Source organism: Equus caballus, chromosome 19, assembly GCF_041296265.1.
Source record: "Equus caballus isolate H_3958 breed thoroughbred chromosome 19, TB-T2T, whole genome shotgun sequence".
NCBI lineage: Eukaryota > Metazoa > Chordata > Mammalia > Perissodactyla > Equidae > Equus > Equus caballus.
In genome coordinates, this window is record NC_091702.1 from 19,442,617 (window position 1) to 19,464,530 (window position 21,914).

At 36.3% G+C, this 21,914-nt stretch overlaps 1 protein-coding gene across 1 annotated transcript in view; it reads left to right on the plus strand.

Moving 5' to 3' along the window:
• Nucleotides 1-21,914, plus strand: part of EGFEM1 (EGF like and EMI domain containing 1) — a 453,091-nt gene that overhangs the window by 415,104 nt on the left and 16,073 nt on the right. Inside the window, exons 5-6 of the mRNA XM_070242505.1 lie at nucleotides 16,059-16,200; nucleotides 20,339-20,461. Of these exons, the coding sequence (XP_070098606.1) occupies nucleotides 16,059-16,200; nucleotides 20,339-20,461 (265 nt within the window). The remainder of the gene's footprint in view (nucleotides 1-16,058; nucleotides 16,201-20,338; nucleotides 20,462-21,914) is intronic.

Sequence of the window (21,914 nt, forward strand, 5' to 3'; positions counted from 1 at the left end):
TAAAATAAAAAGAGTGTCATGGTCAAATAAATGTGGCAAAACTTTTATCCTATTATTCACCCGTTATCTTTTGGATGACCATGATGCATTAAAGCATATTAAAGGCTCTGAGAAATTCAATGGAGAACAGCTTTACTTCATTCACAAGCTTATTTGATGTAGGAAACTTTTATCACATAATATCTGCTAACATCCTGCCAAATTACTATTGTATGGAACTCAAACTGAGAAAAGCTGGCTGCTTTCAATAATGAAAGCTGTTTCTGAGATCATTGAGAAAGATTTCATGGAGGAAGTAGTACCTAAGATTGAGTCTGGGAAAAAGAATAGGTCCATCAATCAACTAGTCAGGACAATGACTATCTGGGCAAGGAGAGCAGGAAATACGTGAAAGTGTAGCTACTGTTTTCTTATAAAAGAAAGTGAGAAAAGTGTTAATTATTCACTCTCTTCTTTAAAACATTAACCTTCATTTATTAAGCAAATATGTTTGGGTGCCTTCGAATAGAAGAATAAATAAGATATGAATGGGGCTAAAATTCATTGGGACATATTGAAAGAATGGAGAAGATTTATCAATGTATTTGTCTTTAATATAAACCATAACCAATCAAGCAAAAATAGTCCTCATTTTTTGTTGTTTACATTTTTCTAACTCAACATTTTAAAGGTGTAATTTACATCCAATAAAATGTAACAGTTTTAAAATGACACACTTAAATGTATACACCATATCACTATTACCACAATAAAGATGTGAATATTTCTATCACACCGAAAGTTTCCCATATTCTCTTTCCCAGACAATTACTCTACCCCCAATCCTAGCAACCAATGATCTGCTTTCTGTCACTATAGATTAGATTTGTGTTTTCTAAGTGTCATATAAAAAGAATAATTCAGTCTGTAATCATTTATGTCTGTATTCTTTTGCTCAGCATAATGTTTTTGAAATTCATCTATGTTTTTGCATATAAGTAGCACGTTCCTTCTTGCTACTGAATAGTATTTTTATTACAAAGTAAATGCCTAAGAATAGAATTTTTGGGTCATATGGTAAGTGCATATTTAACCTTATAAAATACTACGAAATTGTATTCCTGAGTTACATAACTTTACAGTTCCAACCAATGTGTGAGAGTTTCAGGTGCCCTACCCTCTTGTCAAAACTTGAAACTGTCAGTCAAGAGGTTATGTGGGATTTCTGCATCTATGTTAATTAGGGTTATTGTTCTATAGTTTTATTTTTTGTAATGTTTGTCTAGTTTTGATAAAGAGTAACGCTAGCTTAATAAACTGAATTGAAAAGAATTCCCTCCTATTTTCTGCAAGACTTTGCATACAACTTGTACAAGTTCTTGCTTAAATGTTTGAGATAATTCACCAGCAAAGCCATGTTGGCCTAGCATTTTCTTTGAGGAAAAGTTTTTATTCATTAGTTCAATTTTAAAAATTGATATAAGGCTATTTAAGCTTTCTTTCACTTCTTGAGTCAGTTTGATACATTGTAATAAACTGTGCCAAAGAATTTGTCCATTTCATATAAACTATAAATGTATTTGCAAAAATTATTCATAATATTTCCTTATTAATTTGTGTCCTCTCTTTATTCTTCCTCACTTTAGCTAGAGGTTTGTCAGTTTGATTGAACTTTTAAAAAGCCAACTTTTTGGGGGCCAGCCCCATGGTCAAGTGGATAAGTTCGCACTCTCTGCTTTGGCGGCCCAGGGTTTTGCCAGGTCGGATCCTGGGCGCAGACATGGCACCGCTCATCAGGCCATGCTGAGGCGGTGTCTCACATGCCACAACTAGAAGGACCCACAACTAAAATAAAGTCAGGCACTTTTGTAAAAACTGAATTAAGTTTACACCAAATGGCTTCCTCATATACTCCAATATATCCTATTGCTTGCCATTTCTATTTGTCAAGAATAAAGAAGAAAATTTACATGATCCTATCAATCAATGCAGAAAAAGCATAATTCAACACACATTCATAATAAAAAGAAAAAATCTCAGAAAATGAGAGCAGTGGGTACCTCTTCATCTTGATACAGAGAATAGTACAAGAAATCTACAATCAATATTACACTTAATGCTGAAAGACCAAACGTTTTCCCCCCAAGACTGAGAGCAAGGCAAAGATGTTCACTCTCATTGCTGAATGCAACAGTGCTAAAAGTTCTAGCCCGTGCAATCGGGCATGAGAAGGGGATTTAAAAAACTATAGATTAGATAGGAAGAAATAACACTGTTCTTATTTGCATATGACATGATTGTCTGAAAAATCCTAAGGAATCTGCAAACTCTTAGAACTAAAAAGTGAGTTCACCAAGTTATCAAGATACAAGATAAACATACAAAAATCAATTAAATTTCTATATGCAGTCATGTATTGCATAACAATATGCCAGTCAACAACGAACCAAATATATGCCTATAGCATTATATTTGGAGTGAGTTTCATGTAAACATTATATGGTTTGGTCATATTTTTTAATCTTCTCTTCAAGTTTGGGCCTTTTAATTGGTGTAGTGGTAAGCCATTTACATGAATGTAGTTATTGATATGTTACGGTTTGCCATCTTTTTGTTATTTCTGTTTTTTATTTTTCATATCTTTTTCCTGTCTTCTTGTGGGTTATGTAAACATTTTTTAGAATTCCTTTTTTTTTTATTCCTAGTAATTTTGAGTGTATCTCTTTACATAGCTTTTTTATTGGTTGCTCTAGGTATTACATTATGTATAACTAACTTATCTACTGGTGGCATCATTTTACGAGTTCAAGTGGAGTCTAGAAACCTTAACTTCCTTTTCCTTTACTCTTCTCCACTTATACACATATTTTTAACAATTTCCTTTATGTACATTGAGAACCACATCAGAGAATGTTATAACTTTTGCTTCAGCCATTATGTATAATTTAGAAGACTCAAGAGGGGAAGGAAAGTTGATTGTATTTATATATTTTTTTCTCATTCCCACTCTTTTCTTCTTCCTAATGCTCTTATTCTTTCTTCCTTCCTAATGTTTCACAATTCCTTTTTGTATTATTATTTCTTCTCCATTCAGAGACGTTCCTTTAGACATTATTTTAGGGCAGTCTACTGGAGATAAATTCCCTTAGTTTTCCTTTATCTGAGAATATCTTGGTTTCCTCTTCATTGCTACCAGGTAATTTTGCTGCACATAGGATTCTAGGTTGTTTTCTTTCATTGGTTTGAGAAATGTTGTCACTTCCTTCTGATTTCCATGATTTATGATGAGAAATTTTCTATTTTACATTTTCCACCTATAGATAAGGTGTCATTTCTCTTTTGTTGCTTTAAGGGTTTTTCCTTCGTCTTTAGTTGTCAAAAGTTTGACCATGAGGGCTCTTAGTGTGGATTTCTTTGAGTTTAATTTGCTTGGGCTTCATTCAGCTTCTTAGATCTGTAGATAATATGTCTTTTGCCAAACGTGGGAAATTTTCAGTCTTATTTTTTGAACACATTTTCAGCTCATCCTCTTTCTTCCACCCCGCTAAGATTTCACTGACACAATGTTATATTTTCATTATAGTTCGCTGGGTCTCAGGCTTCATTCTTTCCTTTTCTTTTACAGTCTATTTTCTCTCTGTTGTTCGGTTGGGTAATTTCTATTGTTCTATCTTCCATTCACTGATTCTTTCATCTGTCCTCTCCATTCTGCTTTATAGCCCATCCATTGATATTTTATTTCAGCTATTGTGTTCTTCAGTTCTAAAACTTCCATTTGGTTCTTCTTTGTACCTTCTGTTTCTTTGTGGAGACTCTATTTTATTTGTTTCAAGTATGTTTGTAATTGCTCATTGAAGCATTTTTATGATGGCTGCTTTAAAATTTTTGTGAGATAATTCTAACATCTCTAACATCTTGGTATTGACATCTATTGATTGACTTTTAAAATCATTTTGAGATCTCCCTCGTTCTTGATATGATGAGTGATTTTCTATCGAAAACTGGACATTTTGTGTACTATAAGGCTCTGGATCTTATTTAAATCTTCTATTTTAGTTGGGTTTTTTGGACACTACTCCAGAAGGGGAAAAGAGAGAATATCACTTTGTTATTGCCCAATGGGAGTAGAAGTCCAAGTTTCCCACCTGGTTTCTAAGGACTCCTGCGGAGTGTATGTCTCATTGCTTTTGTGTAAGGATGGGACTTCTAGCTCTCCACTAGGCCTCCACTGATACCATGTGGCTGGGAAGTGTAGGTGGGCCCTTTTAGTGTTCTCATATGGCTTTTATGGACACCATGGTGGGGTGGCCTCATTATCACTGGGTGGTGGTGAAAGTCTTAACTTTCCAATAAGCCTCCTCTGAAACCAATGAGGAGGGAAGAAAACACCTCATTACAGCCTGGTAAATGTTAGTCTAGGCTCTCCACTCCATCTTTGGTGTAATGTATGAGGATGGGGCTATCTATTTTTTCTATGTTGTTTGGCCACAGCACTGCAGTTATTTTCCACAAGTTTTCTGTCTTGCTATACTCCTTCTTTCCTGGTCCTTTGGCTAGAGAATCTGCTTCTAAAATTCAAATTACTTGATACTACCTGCTTAATATTGCTCTACTGGTCACCCAGACAATCTTATTTAAATTGCTTAGTCCTTTTTTCTTTCTCTTCTTTATTTTGTATAATTTATACTGCTAAATTTTTATGTCCCATAAATTTATAATTATATAATCTGCAGTTAATCCCATTCATTGAAATTTTAATTCCAGATCTTTTATTCTTTTGCTCTAGAATTTTCCTTTGGTAGTTTTTCATATCTTCTACTTTGCATTAAATGCATGTTTTCTTTTAAATCATTGGACATATTGGGTTTATTTATAGTGCTGTTTTAATGTCCTTATCTGCTGATTTCATGATACCTATTGTTTCTATATCTGTTTTTATTGAATGAGTTTTCTCCTGGATAGGAGTCACGTTTTCTTACCCTTCTCACATGTTATTAATTTTTTATGGGATGCAGGACATTATGGAATTTTACATGATTGAGTATTAGCCTTTGTTGTTATCCTTTAAAAAGTATTGTACTTTTTTCTGGATGACAAGTCAAGTTATTTACAGATGAGTTTAATCCTGTCAAGTACTATTTTTAAGCTTTGTTAGGGTAAATCTAGAGCAGACTTTACTGGGGTTAGATTGGCCCTACTACTGAGCCTTGGCCCTTCTGGGATCTCTACTGAACGCCCATGTATTCAATGACATTTCTCCACTCTGCCTACTGAGAACTGATTCCTGGGCTTCTGTGTGTTCCTGGAGTTGTTTGACTTACAGCTGCCCTAATTCTTCTTTCCAGTGTATTGTTCTTTGCCTGGCTTCGTGGAGATTTACCCTATGTATACATGGAATAATATTTAGTCAAAGATTCAAGAGGATCATTAAATCTATTTCTGGAAGTTTTTTCTCTGCATAACACTCCTTTCCCCGCCCTTTTCTAGCACTCCACAAATTCTAGTTTCCTCAACAATTATGAACTCTGACTTGTCTCTTCAACTTAGAAAGATCATTAAGCTCTCTTTTGGTTTCTCTTTCTTGTGCTGTAATCCAGAAATTGCCTCTAGCAAAACACAGAGCAATAATTTAATTTTGTTTTTCTTCTCTCAAGCTTCCCCCTCCTGTGCTGCCTGTTGTTCAATATCTACAAACAGTTGTTTCATGTATTTCTATCTAGTCTTCTAGTTGTTTATGGCAGAAAGGAAGCCCCGTCATGGTTTCTCTTTCAGGGTCACAAGCCAAATTTGAACAGGCCTCCTTTAAGTGCTACTTTGTAAAGAGTACTGCCCTTTATCTTTACACAAAGGAAGCATTAGAATTTTGGCTGAAAATCTTACGTGTGTCCTACATGCTACTTTCAAAGCACCTCCTATGTTCTGCAGCTGAAAATAAAAGCTGTAATTTTACAACCAATGCTATATTGTAGGAGTTTTATTTTATAGTTCTTCCATGGCCAATTCATATGGGTTAAGTTCACAGTTAAAATCAGTCTCAAAAACAGAAGGGACTTTTGACAGTACTAGTGCTTGCAGTGAGGAGGCTATATCTAGCCATTTTCTAGAAGGTTAACCCCTCATAGTTGGAGACCTTGAGAATCATGAAGGCATTATGGGCAATAGGAGATTAAAGTAAATTTAGAGAAGAGGTACCCAGAGATAGTGATCAATGAGAAGAACATATTAAAGATAATTGCATCGTACTTTATATTCTTGCGTCTGGTGGATCTGACCCCTCACTTTTCCGAGTTAAGAGGAGTTACCTCTCCCATTGTCATGAGAGCTGGCAGTAGGGGATATGGATTAAAGAAATTAAGTTTCTGGTGACTGTGTAGGTCAACATTTTTCTCTTAACCTGTGACAAAGAAGAAAATAAACAAAACCAAAAAGGTCCAGCAAATTTTATTTTCTGTGAAATTAAGGGGCAGGTTGAATCTGCAAACTTGAGTGTAAGAATTTCTCAGAGAGCTGATACTGAACAGAAGCAAGATGAGAAGAAAAAGGACAGGGAAAGGTGAGAAAAGAAGCAAGGCAATAATAAAGATGTGTATAAAAATTAATGAAATAGAGAATAGAAAAACAAGAAAGAAAATTAATAAAACCAAAAGTTGGTTCTTTGAAAAGATCAAGAAAATTGACAAAATTGGTAAACCTTTAGCTAGACAGACAAAGGAAAAAAGAGAGATGACTCAAATTACTAAAGTCATGAATGAAAGAGGGGACCTCACTACTGACCCTAAGGAAATAAAAAAGAGAATAAGGTAATACTATAAAAAACTGTGTCACAGCAAATTAAATAACTTGGATGAAATTAACAAATTCCTAGAATGACAAGAACTACTGAAACTGACTTCTGAAGAAAAAGAAAATCTGATGAGACATATAAGAAGAAAGACATAGAATTAGTAATTTTAAAACTTCCCATAAAGAAAAGCTCAGACCCAGATGGTTTCAATGGTGAATTATGCCAGACATTTAAAGAAGAATTAATACAAATTCTGCCAAAATATAGAAGAAGAGAGAACATTTCCCAACTTATTCCATGAGGTCAGTATTACCCTGATACCAAAACCAGACAAGGTTTTCATATGAAAGAAAACTACAGCCCAAAATCTCTTGTGAATATAGATGTAAAAGCCCTCAACAAAATACTAGGAAACCAAATCCAACAACATATAAAAGCGATTATACGCTATGATCAAGTAGGATTTATCTCAGGAAAACAAGGTTTGTCCAACATCTGAAAATCAATTATTGTAATACACCATTATCAATCAGATAAAAGACAAAACTCACATGATCATCTCAATAGATGCAGGGGAAAAAAAGCTTGGCAAAATCCAACACCCTTTCATCATCAAAGAACTCAACAAACTAGAAATAGAAGAGAGCTGCCTGATAAAATGGAACCTATGACAATATACAGCTAACATGTTATACTTAATAGTGAAATACTAAAAGCTTTCTCCCTAAGATCAGGAACAAGACAAGGATGTCTCTTCATGCCACTTCTATTCAACATTGTACTAGAAGTTCCAGCTAGAACATAAAGGCAAGAAAATAAAATAAAATTCATCCAGATTAGAAGGGATGAAGTAAAATATCTCTATTTGCTGATGACATGATCTTGCATGCAGAAAATCTTAAGGAATCTGCTTTAAAAAATCATTAGAATTAATAAAGAAATTCAACAAAGTTTCAGGATATAAGATCAACACGTAACCATCAATTAGACTTCTATACACTAGCAATGAACAATCTAAAAGTAAAATTGAGAAACAATTTTATTTACAATAGCATCAAAAAGGATAAAGTACATAGGAACAAATCTCACCAAGGAAGTGCAAAAATTATACACCGAAAACTATGAAACGTTGTTGAAATAAATTAAAGACCTAAAATATATGGAAAGACATCTCATGTTCATGAATCAGACAACTTAATATTGTTCAAATGGCCATATTCCCCCAAGTTGATGTACAAATTCAATTTAGTCTCTCTCTGCCATAAAAGCAAAAAGCAGAACAGTGTATTTTGTATCTGTGATGGATGGATAGATAGATATGTTTGTACTACTTATATTTTCATGAAAAGTCTGGAAGGATTTATAAGAAACTAATGAAAGCAAGTGCATCCGTGTATGGTAGTGGTTGGGTTGAAACTGGGTGAATGTGGGGGCAGGGTAGCTTTATACATTGTTTTGCTTTTTATATTCTGCACGTTATTTTTTAAAGGGGTGGCAGGGGTGGGGCAGGAGTAGAAATTCTGCCATCCCACCCCAGCAACCTGTAACGTAGACAAGGGTGGATTCACAGTGGACTGGAATCACTTCTTAAATTCAACAAATGAGCTCCTTGTGGAGGTACTCCTGATAGGGTGTGTGATTTTGGCCTTGCAGAGAATATGACTAAGACTGATTAAGACAGGAGCAAGTGATGGAGAAAAGGAGGCCAGCTGACTAATTCCAGGGGGATCTGAGCTTTGCTCCATCTCCACTGCAGCTGTCACTGAGACTCTCTCCTGTAGCTCTAGTCGGGCTTTTTCTCACACAGTGGTTGCTTACGTAAAGGCAGAGGAGATCTAGAGGAGGTAAAAGGGTTTATCTAAGGATGATTCTGCTGCTTAAAGGACTGGAAAAGGTGGAGAGAGAAGAAGGAAAAAACGCAAAGGTGTATGGAGGAGCCCCTGCTGATTCTGTTTAACTTTGGGCAGCTGATACACTTTTAGAAAGAGGGACATTAAGCTAATTCTTCTTTGGCCTTGATCCCTGTTTAGATTTGATCAGATTTTGGAGTTCAGATCACAAAATGAGAAAACTTTTGTTGAATTAGTTCCATCTGAAAGTGGGGAAGGACTTTCAGGAGTCCTTAAGATCTACGTGAAAAACCCATTGGCCCCAGTTCCCTCTTTATCTTATCCACTCTTCCACTCTGTGCATGTTTCTAAAGTTAATGAATTGCAAACTATCACTGCTTAATTGCTTTTGGGGAGGGACCCCTGCACAGGTGGGAACGGATGTGCCCACATATGTCGGAGCGAGGATGGAGTGGCCAGGTGTGCCTGTCACCCAGGCTACCAGCTGTCTGAAGACAAAAAGGCCTGTGGAGGTAGGAAGCTGAAGCTGATGGTTGAATTGTGTAATTGAAATTGTGTGGTATAATTCAGTTTTGAATAGTCAAAACAGCTAGGAGAAAGGTGTTTTCATGTATGCTTAAAAAAGGGCCATTTATATTCTTATTTGATCATTCTGAAAGGTATTTTTATGATACCATAAAAACTCAGTGAAATTTTTAGTTACAAAAAATATGGTCTGGTGTAGTTTCAGAATCTATGCTTTTTGTTTTCTGTTTCTCATTCTGAAGTGAATTCCAGCATTAATATTTCAAAACCTTCCATAACCACACAGGGAGCTTTTTATTATAGGTTAGAGAAGGTGGGGGAAACCTTTGAAAAGCAAGTATGTGCAAATGAGTGTTCTCAGAAGTTAGGAATAATTAAAACCAAAAAGAAAGAGACTCTATAAATACAAGGCTACATATTTCTGTTTCCTAGAAATAGCAAAACAGACACACTTCAATTCAAAGATGAAAGTGATAAATTACTCCATGACCAGAACTGATAAATGAAGTCGTTCCTGTGGGACAGAGTTTGTTTTAATAACTTCTGAGAAATCACAAAATCCTTCATTTTTATTATGACATTTTCATGAAATGAGAAACAGTTTATTTGGATTAATTATGAAAATACCAAAACATTTCCTGACTTAGGGGACTGATAAACACTTTGAGAAACTGAGAAAGAATTAGTCAAAAAAATTATGTTGTTAGTTTTTTTTCTTTAAGTCAAACTGCAATAAAGTTTTCTGTGGCTTTGTTAACATACTTCTGTAACAGAGAACATTTCTGCTTCGGTCCTCTGTTTACATAGCACCTGCCTAGCCCAGAACCTGGCACAGAAAAAGATCTTTTTAAGTATTTGTGGAAGATTGACAAATAGATATAGATATAGATATATACATACATCTATATCCAACTTCATATAATCTTTCAAAGTTTTGTTTTAATGTCTGATGCATTATTCCTGGAAAGTCTATCCCCGAAATTACTACCTACGTAGGGTTTTACAAATACCTTAGAAGAATGAGTATTTCTCTTAAGCTCCCGGGGGAGAATGACATGCAGGACAGTACAAGGAGGAAGTTCTAGTGGGGAAATGATGGTGAGACCTATCCATTTAAAGGGAAGGAGCAGGGACTACCTGGGCCACAAAATGAAGTTACACTGAACAGACTTGGCTGTCAGTATCAGGAGAGAGAGAGGGTGCCACTGTTTAAATAGCACTGCCACGTATCAATCATATGTACCACATATGCCATGGATTGCTACAGAGGAAACCTCCAAATCTGCCTTGTCTATGGCCACACGTATTGTCTACCTTAAATCAAAGAGATACTTTTTTGTTTTTGGCAGAAGATTAGCCTTGAGCTAACAACTGCAGCCAATCCTCCTCTTTTTGCTAACGAAGAGTGGCCCTGAGCTAACATCTCTGCCCATCTTCCTTTATGTTATGTGGGAGGCCTACCACAGCATGGCCCAACAAGCTGTGCATGGGTCTGCACCCAGGATCCAAACTGGCAAACCCCGGGTCTCCAAAGCAGAATGTGTGAACTTAACCACTGTGCCACTGGGCCGGCCCCAAAGAGATACCATTTTTGGTTAAGAATGTGATATGTAGTCCTAAAGACAAATTACACTGACTTTTACTTGTAATATTAGGGGTCAGATAAGGTCTGCTTTTTGTTTGTTTTCTTTTTTCTTTCTCTCAATTAGTATGTACTAGTAGGTTCTAGTGGAAAGAAGTGTTTGAGAGCTTAAGACCAACACTAGAGTTAATGTCCTTAGCACTTGCTTCATTTGAAAATATGGAGCCTATGCGGTATTTTACTGTCATACTTGATGTTGGGGGTTTTGGGGGGAGCGGATGCCTTAGTTCATTGGCACAGTTTTGAGATAAATATTAATTCCAGCTCAGAAGACACAGCTGCTGTGTATCTCTCTCTGCAGACATAATCGAGTGTGCTGAAGGGCTTGCTCACTGCGGCCATCGCGGTGTGAACACAGTGCGATCTTTCAATCTTTCATTTGTGCCTGCCACTCTAGCTTTGAACTGGGAGCTGATGGAAAACAGTGTTACAGTAAGTGGCAACAATCATGGCCCGGGACATGTGTGGCATTTTACAAGAATGATAAACAAAGAACAACCCTGGATATCTTGGCAAAGCAGAAGCTCCTGAGAATGTTTTCCGCTGGGGCAGGTTGGGGGTGGGAGCTTAGCAGTCCAACCCCCTCATTTTAATTTGAAGAAACAGGGGCCCAAAGCCAATAGAAAATGGTTGGCATCATGATCCACAGTGTAGACGGCAAGGACTAAGTCTGAGGACCTCTGACTTGGGGCTCTGTTGGACCCATGGCTCTCCTTTGCGTAGAGTCTGTCTTCCTTCATCATCTCTGCCATGCAATATTTATTGAATACTAATAAGTCCAATATAGAATTCAAGGAAAAGGAACTAGCAGGAGTGAAGGAACCAGCAGTACAAGAAGCGGCTCTAGGTTGTAGTACCATGTCTGACACATTGGATGCTCTGAATAGTATCTTCCATGGCAGTCCTTCGCTTCTCTCCCCCATTTTCCACTCATTTCCATCAAGCCTCTTTAAGCAGCTCCTTCTGACTTTGCGTTCTCCTTCACTGACTCATCCCTCTACCCATTTTCTTCAAAAAATTATGATCCGTGTCATCTAACCTTAGCTTCTTCCGCGCCTAGGTTCAGTTATACAGTTTAATATATCCCTTACTGTGAATATGTTAATATGCTGAATTAATAGCTACTGCTGCTTTTCCTTCTTTCATGTCTTCCCTACTGGTCCACTGCTTAGATGAACACACTTCCTACTTTACTAAGCTTAAAACCATCTGATACAAATTCCCTCAAGTTCCATGCACCCTACTTCAATATTTTCCATCCTTACCCATCATCTTCCTTCCGTTTTTGAGTGACAGAATAATTTTTTTCTTGTTTCTTTGGCTGATTTCTCCATTTCTGCATTTTATGTGATTATGGTACTTCAGTAATTCAATTTTCTTCTTCATCTTCAGACCCTACCTTTCCCTCGGTGACTTCCCTTTTTTCTCCACTTCCTATCTATACCTTAGCAGGTGAATTTTGCTATGTTCAAAACATAACTGTGTTAAATGGTTTTATTTCAAATTCAGGACCTTAAATCTCAAATGATTAAAGGACATGGCTGGACAAATCTCTACTCTCAGAACATGTCCACTTTGATCCTCATCAAAATGAATGTTTAACACCTTCTCTTTCTCTTCCAGATCTTTATGTCACCCTCCTTTTTGCCTTTATCCCTACCTTGTCCCTTACATCATCAATAAAATGGATGCAAACTACCATTCAAGCTAGTAATTGACATGAAATATCTCACAAAATCATATGGAAAAGACTTCACCCCTATTAATATGAAGGAAGTGGTCTTACTGCTATCAAAGGCTGTCTTTTCCATTGTACTTTGGATTCCATTCCCTCTCCTTATCTCAAGATCTTTGCTATTACAATTATCTAATGGATTATTCTCATCAGCATATCATTATGGGCCAGAATCTCCTATCTTTGAAGTACTCTCCCATGAGCCCACATTCCACTAGAGCTTCAATCTGATCCCCTTCACAGCAAATTTTTATAACTTAGTCAATGTCTTCTCCTCCTCATCTGGCATTCTCTCATCATCCTAGACTAATCAGATTTCTATCTCTACCCCTCCATGGTCACCCATGACCTCCATGTTGCCCGATGGCATGTTAGCTTCTCTGGTTTTATCCTACTTGACCTCGCAGCAGCTTTCGACACAGTTGACTAATCCCTTCCTCCCTCTCGGAACGCCTTCTTCTCTTCCATGTTTTCATACTTTCCTTGTTTTCCTCTCCGTCTCTGGCCCCTCTCTCATTGTCAGATTTATATTTCCACTTCTCTTCTTCCTTTAACTACATGTGAATATGTGAAACTATGTACTCAACATGTTCACTTGTTTGACCAACGGGCATTAAAAACTTGACAGGTCCAAAACAGAGCTACTGCTTTCCAGTCTCAGTTCCAAAGATGCTCTTCCCAGTTCTCCATATCTTAGTAAACCATCCATTTGTTGTTGAAGCCAAAAACCCCAGTAATACAAAATGAGTAAGTGACAGAACTGAGATTTGAACTAGGCTCTTTAGACTCCAAATGTACTATCCTTTCAACTTCATCGTGTATTTATGTACATTGTATGTCTCTTTATCAATTTTAATCACAGAGGGAGAATAAAGGTTGTAATAAATAGAATAAAGAATTTTTTGTTCTTACCCAAGCTGTCTCATGAAGAGACATTCTTAGGATCACCAAATTCCTCATTCTCCTCCACTGCATAAAACTCTACGTTTCTTTAATGCCCAGGTTGCCAGTGTAGCCTTAAGTTCTGTTGGTATATTTCTACTGCTTAAAGACAGTGCAGTCTTGCCAGGGTGATATTTGTCTTTTATAGAGCAAACTAAATAAGATGGGAGAGAAGAATTAACTACTAATTAGGATACAACTCCTTCTGAAGTGAGTCTTTCTCTCAATGCCCTGAGGAGTCCTTTCGGGCAGAGAGAAATGTGGATGGGTTTTTCTTTCTTATTAATATTTTGGGTTTTTAATGTGGCTAAAGGTTTAGGAGATGAGTACACTTTACAAATATCTGAAATAAAATCTCTTGTAATCTAGCTGGTGGATTCTCAGTTATGAAACAGGGGGCCATTATTGCTAATGAGTTGCGAGGTACAGGCTTTCTTTAGGATTTACTTGAGAAAGCAATTTGCCCTAGAGTTGAATACATTTGGTAGAAGTGTATTTTTACATTTATTTCCTTTATGTGAATATTTGGCTAAGTTCTGTGTGCAGCTTTTGCAAGACCTCAATATTTACTAACTGACATGCAAAAGTTTCTTGGTGAAAACTGATATTTTGAGTTGTTTCAAAACCTGTAGGTGGAGTAAATGTTTTCAGAGCATGGTGATGTTTAACAATGAATTATGTGTCCTTCACTTAACAAGTATATTTTAGGAAAACATTGTTTTAACTTTTTCTTAGGAAAACAATATTTTGTATTTATATAATTTCTTCTCAGAAGCTCTCAAAACATTGTATAGCATAAACATCGAATCCTTACAGTGTGCCAGGGATGAACTATCACTATATTGTGATTAGAGGTTGGAAAATTCCAGATACAACAAGGTAAAATAAGACTTCCCCCAACTCACCAAGCAATATATAGTTGAACTTAAATTCCATACATGTTTAATATATCAAGAAAATAGTGATTATTTGCTACGTATCGGAAACTACAAGGATTGTTTTTTAAAGTTTTTTTAAAGTAGAATTTTTTTAAGTACAATAGTTAAATCTTGTCATCTATATCAAGGATGCAAAATTGCTTCTAGTGGAGAGTTATAGATCTGAGTATGCACTTGTTTTGGTCCCCTATGTTTTTCAAAGAGATTACAATAATATCATTTATGTTTGAGGTAAGTTACCACCAGCAGTCTTAGAGCTGCATTGATCACAGAAAAATAATAATAGGGGCAAAAATTTGAAATATGTCTCCCTAAAGAGTATATGTTAACATATTGTGAAAACTATCACATCCCTTCATTATTTCAATATTTCCGTTAAGGTTTTAATTTTGTTCAGTCTTAAACTTGCTGTTTCTAAACCCAAAGGGGTTCTTATTTTCAACAATAAATTGATTAGTATAATCCTTCTTTTGTTTATTCAATCATTTAGAACCTATTTTTGAACATCTGTTATGAGTTGAGTAATACAGGATGATGATGGCACAGAGAGACGCATGCGATGACAGGGATATGCATTGGGTGCTCTGGAGCATGTAGGGTGCTCTGGAGCACGTAGGGCTGCTGCCTACCACAGACTGGAGGCTGGGCTCAGGGAGGATGATTTCTGTACTGTACAATGCAGGAACTGCAGCAGACACCTAGGCAGCTTGAATAGTGATATAGGCTTTCACAGAGTACCACAATCCCTTGTCCTGGACTTTCCCTTCTTTCTTCTCCCAAAGGATTCAAGAGTTAAGAATGGAAATAAATGAACCACTGTAGACACTCATTAAGAAGAGATGTATCCAAGCAACACAACTGGAGAACAATAGAGGCCAATGGAGAAAATAGCAAACTTGAGCAGAAAATAGAATTCCATGTTCTTAACCCAGATTCAAAGCATTCTTTTATTTCTCACTTCCTACTTAGAAAATGATTGACTATAATGTCTGTGTGCTCAGGACAATTGGCATCCATATGCTGAGGCTGACGTCCCCCGAAATGCCCCAAATTAGCAGCGTGTACCAGAATTGGCAAATTCGTTTTCAAAGTAATAGTATGATTATATAAGTGATTCTTGTATATATCAAAGCTGATTAGCAGACCAACATTATAGTAGTTACGTATGATCAGCTAATTTATTGATTTCATGTTCATACTTTGGTTCCAAGGCTATTTTTAACAGTATTTTCATGTACTCAGAGCCTCTAAAAAGGACAGATAATAACATATCATTAGCTTGAGAACAGAAACGTTAGCTGGCAAACAATTTACTTGCTTTCTGATCATTGATTCAATACACATATTTTTATATCCTGAAAATACTGAGAATTCCAAGACGTAAGTGTCCTTTAAGATAAGTGTTTAGTGACCACTGGTGGATTCATTACCTTTCTGCATCATTTCATCAACTTAACATATTTTATAGGATTATCAGTATTTTGATATGGTATAGATATTTACAATACTTCATAGCCCTTAGACTTTTCCTTTTACATATGTAGAGTGTTGATAAATTTCCAGTAAAGTTTGTCATCTTCCCAACAGAGAGAGTGTACCCATTGTTGACATATATTCAGGTTTTTCTGTTGTTATGCTAATAATCCTATTTTGCTTGTTTTAGAAAGAGGTTGAATTGGAAATTGTCAATTGCTGTGAAAGGAACAATGGTGGTTGTTCCCATCACCGTGAACGTGTACTTGATGGGCCCCGTTGTTCCTGTAACCATGGACACCGGAGTGATTCAGATGAGAAAACGTGCATAGGTAATGTATACTGAATGCCATCTTCCTTCAGAAGTTGCCCTGGATTCATTTAGCCCTTTCCCCTCTGATACTTATTACTGTAATGTGGGCCATGTCTCTCAGAATGCAAGAAGTAAAGTGAACATTGTCTCTGGCTACTGGATACACGTAAGAGAAAGATTACTTGGTAGAAGACATCATCATGCTTAAACATTTACTTTTAAGTTAAAGGAGATTTAAAAGATTTTTTTTTTAGTGATAGGAAGATTAGCCCTGAGCTATCATCCATCACCAACCCTCCTCTTTTTGCTGATGAAGATTGACCCTGAGCTAACATCTGTGCCCATCTTCCTCTATTTTATATGTGGGACGCTGCCACAGTGTGGCTTGATGAGCAGTGCGTAGGTCCATGCCCAGGCCACCAAAGCGGAGCACACGAACTTAACCACTACTCTACTGGGCTGGCCCCTTTAAAACATTTTAATGAAATATATGGACTTAATAGTTTTATTTCAGGAAAATATTCCAAGGCTTATGTAACCATTTAATGTAATTTGTAATTTAAACAACAAATGCTACCAACCCCCCTACTTCTCTCTACCTCAGGCAGAAACTAAATCACATGCATTGGTTTTCAACTTTGTGGTGATGTGGCTGCATTCAGCTTCGGCGTGGCAGATAGCTCCATGCCAAAGGAGAACTAAGGTATCGTTCTTTGGAAATCCCAGCTCAAACCCATTTTTAATGGATAACTTTTCCAACATATTATTAGAACATATCATTTGGGACATTGAGAAGAATAAATTCCAGCCCATCCTTGCTTCATAATAAAATGTTTAATCTAGAGCTTCTGAAATAAAGGAATATCTACTGAAAATAGGGATAATGAGTATCCAACTATATTACTATGTGCTCTGGTTCTGAGAACACCTACAAGGCCCAGGGCAATTTGCCATCATTCAGGAATTATGATACCATATTTGCTTGTTTTCTTTTGTGATATTTTATATCTCCTTTCTTAAAAATTATAAATACCAAAAAAAAATCTTTGACCATTCCATTCCACTCAATATGATTAGAGAAACATTGGAGTATCATAAAAGAAGAAATGAATTTCAGAGGTCTAAGTATTCAAGTACTTGGGATTTTTTATTTTGGCACAACTACATGACAGAGTGAACTTCAAGGGAGTTTTGAATATTCTCATTTCATAAATTATTTAACCAAAACGATGTCATTACTTGTATTTCTTGATCCGACAGTGCCTTCTGCATTTTTCTTAGAGTCCACACTGGTTAACTTAATGAATCCAATTGCTTTCCTTGCTTCTTTTTACGTAATGAAAAATAAGCTTAAATATTTTTCTACCTTGCTAGCGTTTGTATCTCTGGAAAAAATAAAGGACTTCCTTCCTTCCTCCCTCCCTCCCTCTTTCCCTCCCTGCCCCCCTGTCTTCCTACCTGTCTATCTTCCTCTTTTGACTATTAGATAAGGGAAACTGGAATTTTGCTAAACCTTTTGTTTGCAACTTACAATTTGACGTCTTTCCTTATTTTTTGAAAAGTACAATTCAGTAAAGTTCTCATTTACAGCTGGAAAAAAATAGCATCTGCCAGGGTCAAAATTTAGAAAATTGCATATTTATGAGATTTCAGCAGACAACATGACAACGTCATATTACATATGGTTCAAGTTTATTTCATTTTCCGACAGTAAATAACACTCATTTCTAAAGACTAAATTTTCACTAGAGTAAAGGCAATGATTTGTTTGGAATGTACATATGCATACTTTGCTTTTTTGCCCAAGAACAGAGTAAGACCGTGGATGCTTTGTAAAAACATTCATGCATGAAGGAAATTAAAGAATTTTCTTCTTAGCTTATTTTAGGATAAGCTTTATTTTTTATATGAGAACGTACAAATAACTGTGAAAATAAGTCATCCACTCTGCAAATGGTCAGTCTTGCCCAAATGCAAAATTTTACTAGGGCTAAAATCTAAAGATATGTAAACATAATTTGAAAGACAGCTATACAAAACTCAAATGTCTGAGCAGCAATAAGCACACTAAATTTAACAATTGGTAGTTATTAGAAAATATTTTTATTTCTAATATTTGGAGCTTTATTGAGTGATTATGTATGGAGGACATATACAGAAGATGACGTTTTTTCAAGATTCACTTTTAACGCTTTTCTGAAGTCAGACTGAAATGGTTAATTGTATATCCTGGCTATAAATGATGCTCTATTTTTAACTGAGGCTTAATTTTTATGTATAGGTGAATTTCTCTGCAATGTCACAATATTTGGCATATTGATGAATGTAGGAAAAATACGATCATCAGAGAGAAGGAAAATTAAAAGGGAAAAATATGAAAGCAAAGATTTCACCAAATAAGATCCAAAAAGCAATCAAGGAATTTAGGAAACAGGTGATCTAAGGGTTGAAGGGACAGAGCATTTTTTAAAAAGGTCTATGATGTAGGAAGGATGGGTTTCAGATGAGGATGGGTTTCAGATGGGTTTCAGGATGGTACACATAAGATAAGCTAGAAATAACCCCACAGGAATGATAATAGAAGAATCCAAAATGGATCGTCAAACGATAGATTGAGGAACTCATTTTCCACTTGTGTGAAGCAATCATACCCCTTGCTAGTGGAGAGCAAGGACTCCTGAGGCAAGCATGTTTGGACACTCTGGCTGTATCTGAGAAGACTTTAAAAAAATCTTGAAATAAAATTTTAAAAAAACATAAAAGATAGTGTTTTAGATGAAATGAAACTGAATTTTTTCAAGTGTTTTCTTTCTTTAGCTTCTATATTCATACTATTTAATCCAAAGGACAAGGGAATATCTAATATGAGAAGGGAAAAAACACCATCTAAAATTTTGTGAGTGGCACTGCTTGTGACATTTTGCAGGAGAAAGACTGTTTTGTGTCCAAACGACCTTCATTCAGATATTTTGTAGTGACCCCTCACCTTGGTTGATTGATTGCATTTTCTTTCCTTCCTTTCTCTTGTCTGCATTTCCTTACATTTGTACCCTTTCCAAGGTTAATTGAGACATCGACCTTTTACATCTGTGGCTGCTCACGTAGTTACCGAAAAATAGAATTTTGTAAACTCAGCACCGACAGGCCACCCAGCCTAGCAGCTCAACAAACAGAAGGGGTTGAATTGAACCAAGGACCTATAGCCAAAAACTCTGACCACACAATTCCCAGGTGTCTAGCCTAAGGAAATAGTGGGTGAAGAGTCTGTTGCTACTCCTTAGCCAATTACGTTAGAAGCAATCATCTCAAAACTCAGGCCAAATAGGTTATTCTTTGGCTGAAGGGTTTCAATTTGATGGGCATTTTTATTTTCCCCAGGGCAATTATGTTTTAGGAAGAAACATTCAGGTTGGTAGAATTCTAGAATAATACTGCTGAAGGAGACTTAAAGGTCATCATTTAGAAAGCTGTTTATCTGATAGGACGTGCCAGAGTAATGGTGTCACCAATTGTAATAACAACCCACAGACCCTATTGATCCCAGCCAAACCTTCACTGAAAAGTTCAAGCAAATTCTCTGAAATATTCTGTAATTTAAAACATAATATTTAAAATGATTTTCTGCCCTCTCTCTGAATTGCAGTTGCCCCTTCTCTTCCCGGTGGTGTGATTTCCTTTTGCTTGGGAACACTCTTTCTTCGAAGCTCTAGAAGGACAAACATTTTATGGAAGCTAACTAGGACTGCCTCTCTTTGCAGCCATCAAATGTTCACTGAATGGAATTCTTTGGCTCTTCTTCTCAAGCTGTTTTTTGTTGTTGTTCTTCAAGTTCTCTGTTTGTTCAATGAGATTACTGTTTAATTGGAAAAATAGCAGAGATCTCTTTTCCTTTACTTATAAATGCATTTGAAGAGTATTTACATACTTTGAAAACAAATAGCTAACAGTCATAGGAGAAGCACGCAAGAAACATAAACCCTAAAGTGGGCTTCATTCTTTTTGTGTTACACTTTCTTCGAATGTCTGTCCAGTGTAGCCTGGGAAATAGAAACTGATTAGTAAAACAGTTTTCATTTAGAAGTGAGACTTATCAGCACTTCTTTAGGTTTGTTAAATTCCTGTCTCATAAATAACAGAAATGTCCTTTTCCCCTTCAGACCTTGATGAATGTGAGAGTGGAGAAGCCTGCTGTGCTCAGCTCTGCATCACCTTTTCTGGAGGCTACGAATGCAGTTGTCAGAAGGGCTTTGGGATCAGTTCTGATGGTTGTGGATGTGATGGTAAAGTCCTGAGATCTAACGTGAAATCACTGATGTGTTGGGGCAAGCAATGGAGGAGGAGCATCTGAGGTAGAGGGTTAGGGTTGGAAAAGGAAGGCTGTGACACTAAAGACGGGATTTCTATGTGGTTCTACCATTTACTATTGTATGGACTTGGGCGCCTCTAACTGCTCTGAGCCATAGACCCTCATCAGTAAAGTGAAGACAGTAATAGGATTAGTGGATAAATTAGGGAAAGTAATAAATGTAAAGTGCCTAGTATAGTGATTGACATAGAGAAATCATTCAACTAAAAATAGCTATTATTATTATAATATTCATTGGCCCATGATCTCTTTTACCTAATTTAATATATATATAGGCAAGTGAGGGATTCTGGCAGGCCGTACGTAGCACACTGCCGAGGAATCACTCAAGGCAAACTTGACTGGAATTAGAAAGTTGGTTACTGAAAGTCGTTTTAATTAGGGAGCAGTAGCAAAACGATTGCCAGTTCATGAGCCACAGTGCAACTCTGTCTCAGAATCCTCTATATATCCAATATTAAACAAGCTAACGCAAGTTTTAAATGTCATTTTACAATTTTCTAACATTTGTTAAAATTGGTTTACTTGCCTTTCAGATGATTTGTAGCTTAGGTATTTTTTTAAATATCATAGGAGAATTTGGATTTAGCAAGTAAAATTATTTCACTTTATTTTTTTACCATGAAGAACGGCTCATTTAAGTCATTGCCATGATTTCCTTTTAAAAGCTTACCTTAAATATGTAATCTTTAAGTTTGCATTTTGTGATCATTATTACTATTATTTTAGACCATATTTTTCTTGAAATCAAAACAAACGTAAGATTGACATCTATTTCAACAACAGTCAAATTATATGAGCACTTTAACACTTCAATGGAAATAGTGTTTTTTTGCCTAAACAAACAAATTCCTGAATTCTGTTGAGGATGATAGGTGTGTTTCTTCATATAGATGCCAAGTTCCCCAGCCTTGGAGTATAGATAACAGCAAAGAACACACAATTATGATATCTATATATTCTAAACACGGTAGAGTATATTACCATTTACCACATTCAATCCAATTAACAGGGCCAAAAAATTTGAATTTCATGTACCATCTGCTCTTAAAGAGAGTGAGCCAAGAGATAATTGTATGGGGTGAATGTACATAGCTGCGTACACACATCCAAATGGAAAAGGTATCCATAATCTGAGGCAAAGCTTAGGAGCTCAGCTTCAAAAATGAATTTTTAGTATCATGAACACATTGTCCAAAGTCTGGGCTCAGACGTGAGCATACACCAGTAAGTCACATGAGATTAAGGTCTAAGGTTCGTGCATCTTTAAAATTCTCTACAAACCTAGTACAGAATTATAAATGCTTCATCATAGATATTGAATAATTCAAGAATGAATGAACATTCCGCAAAATGGTGCACAGGCT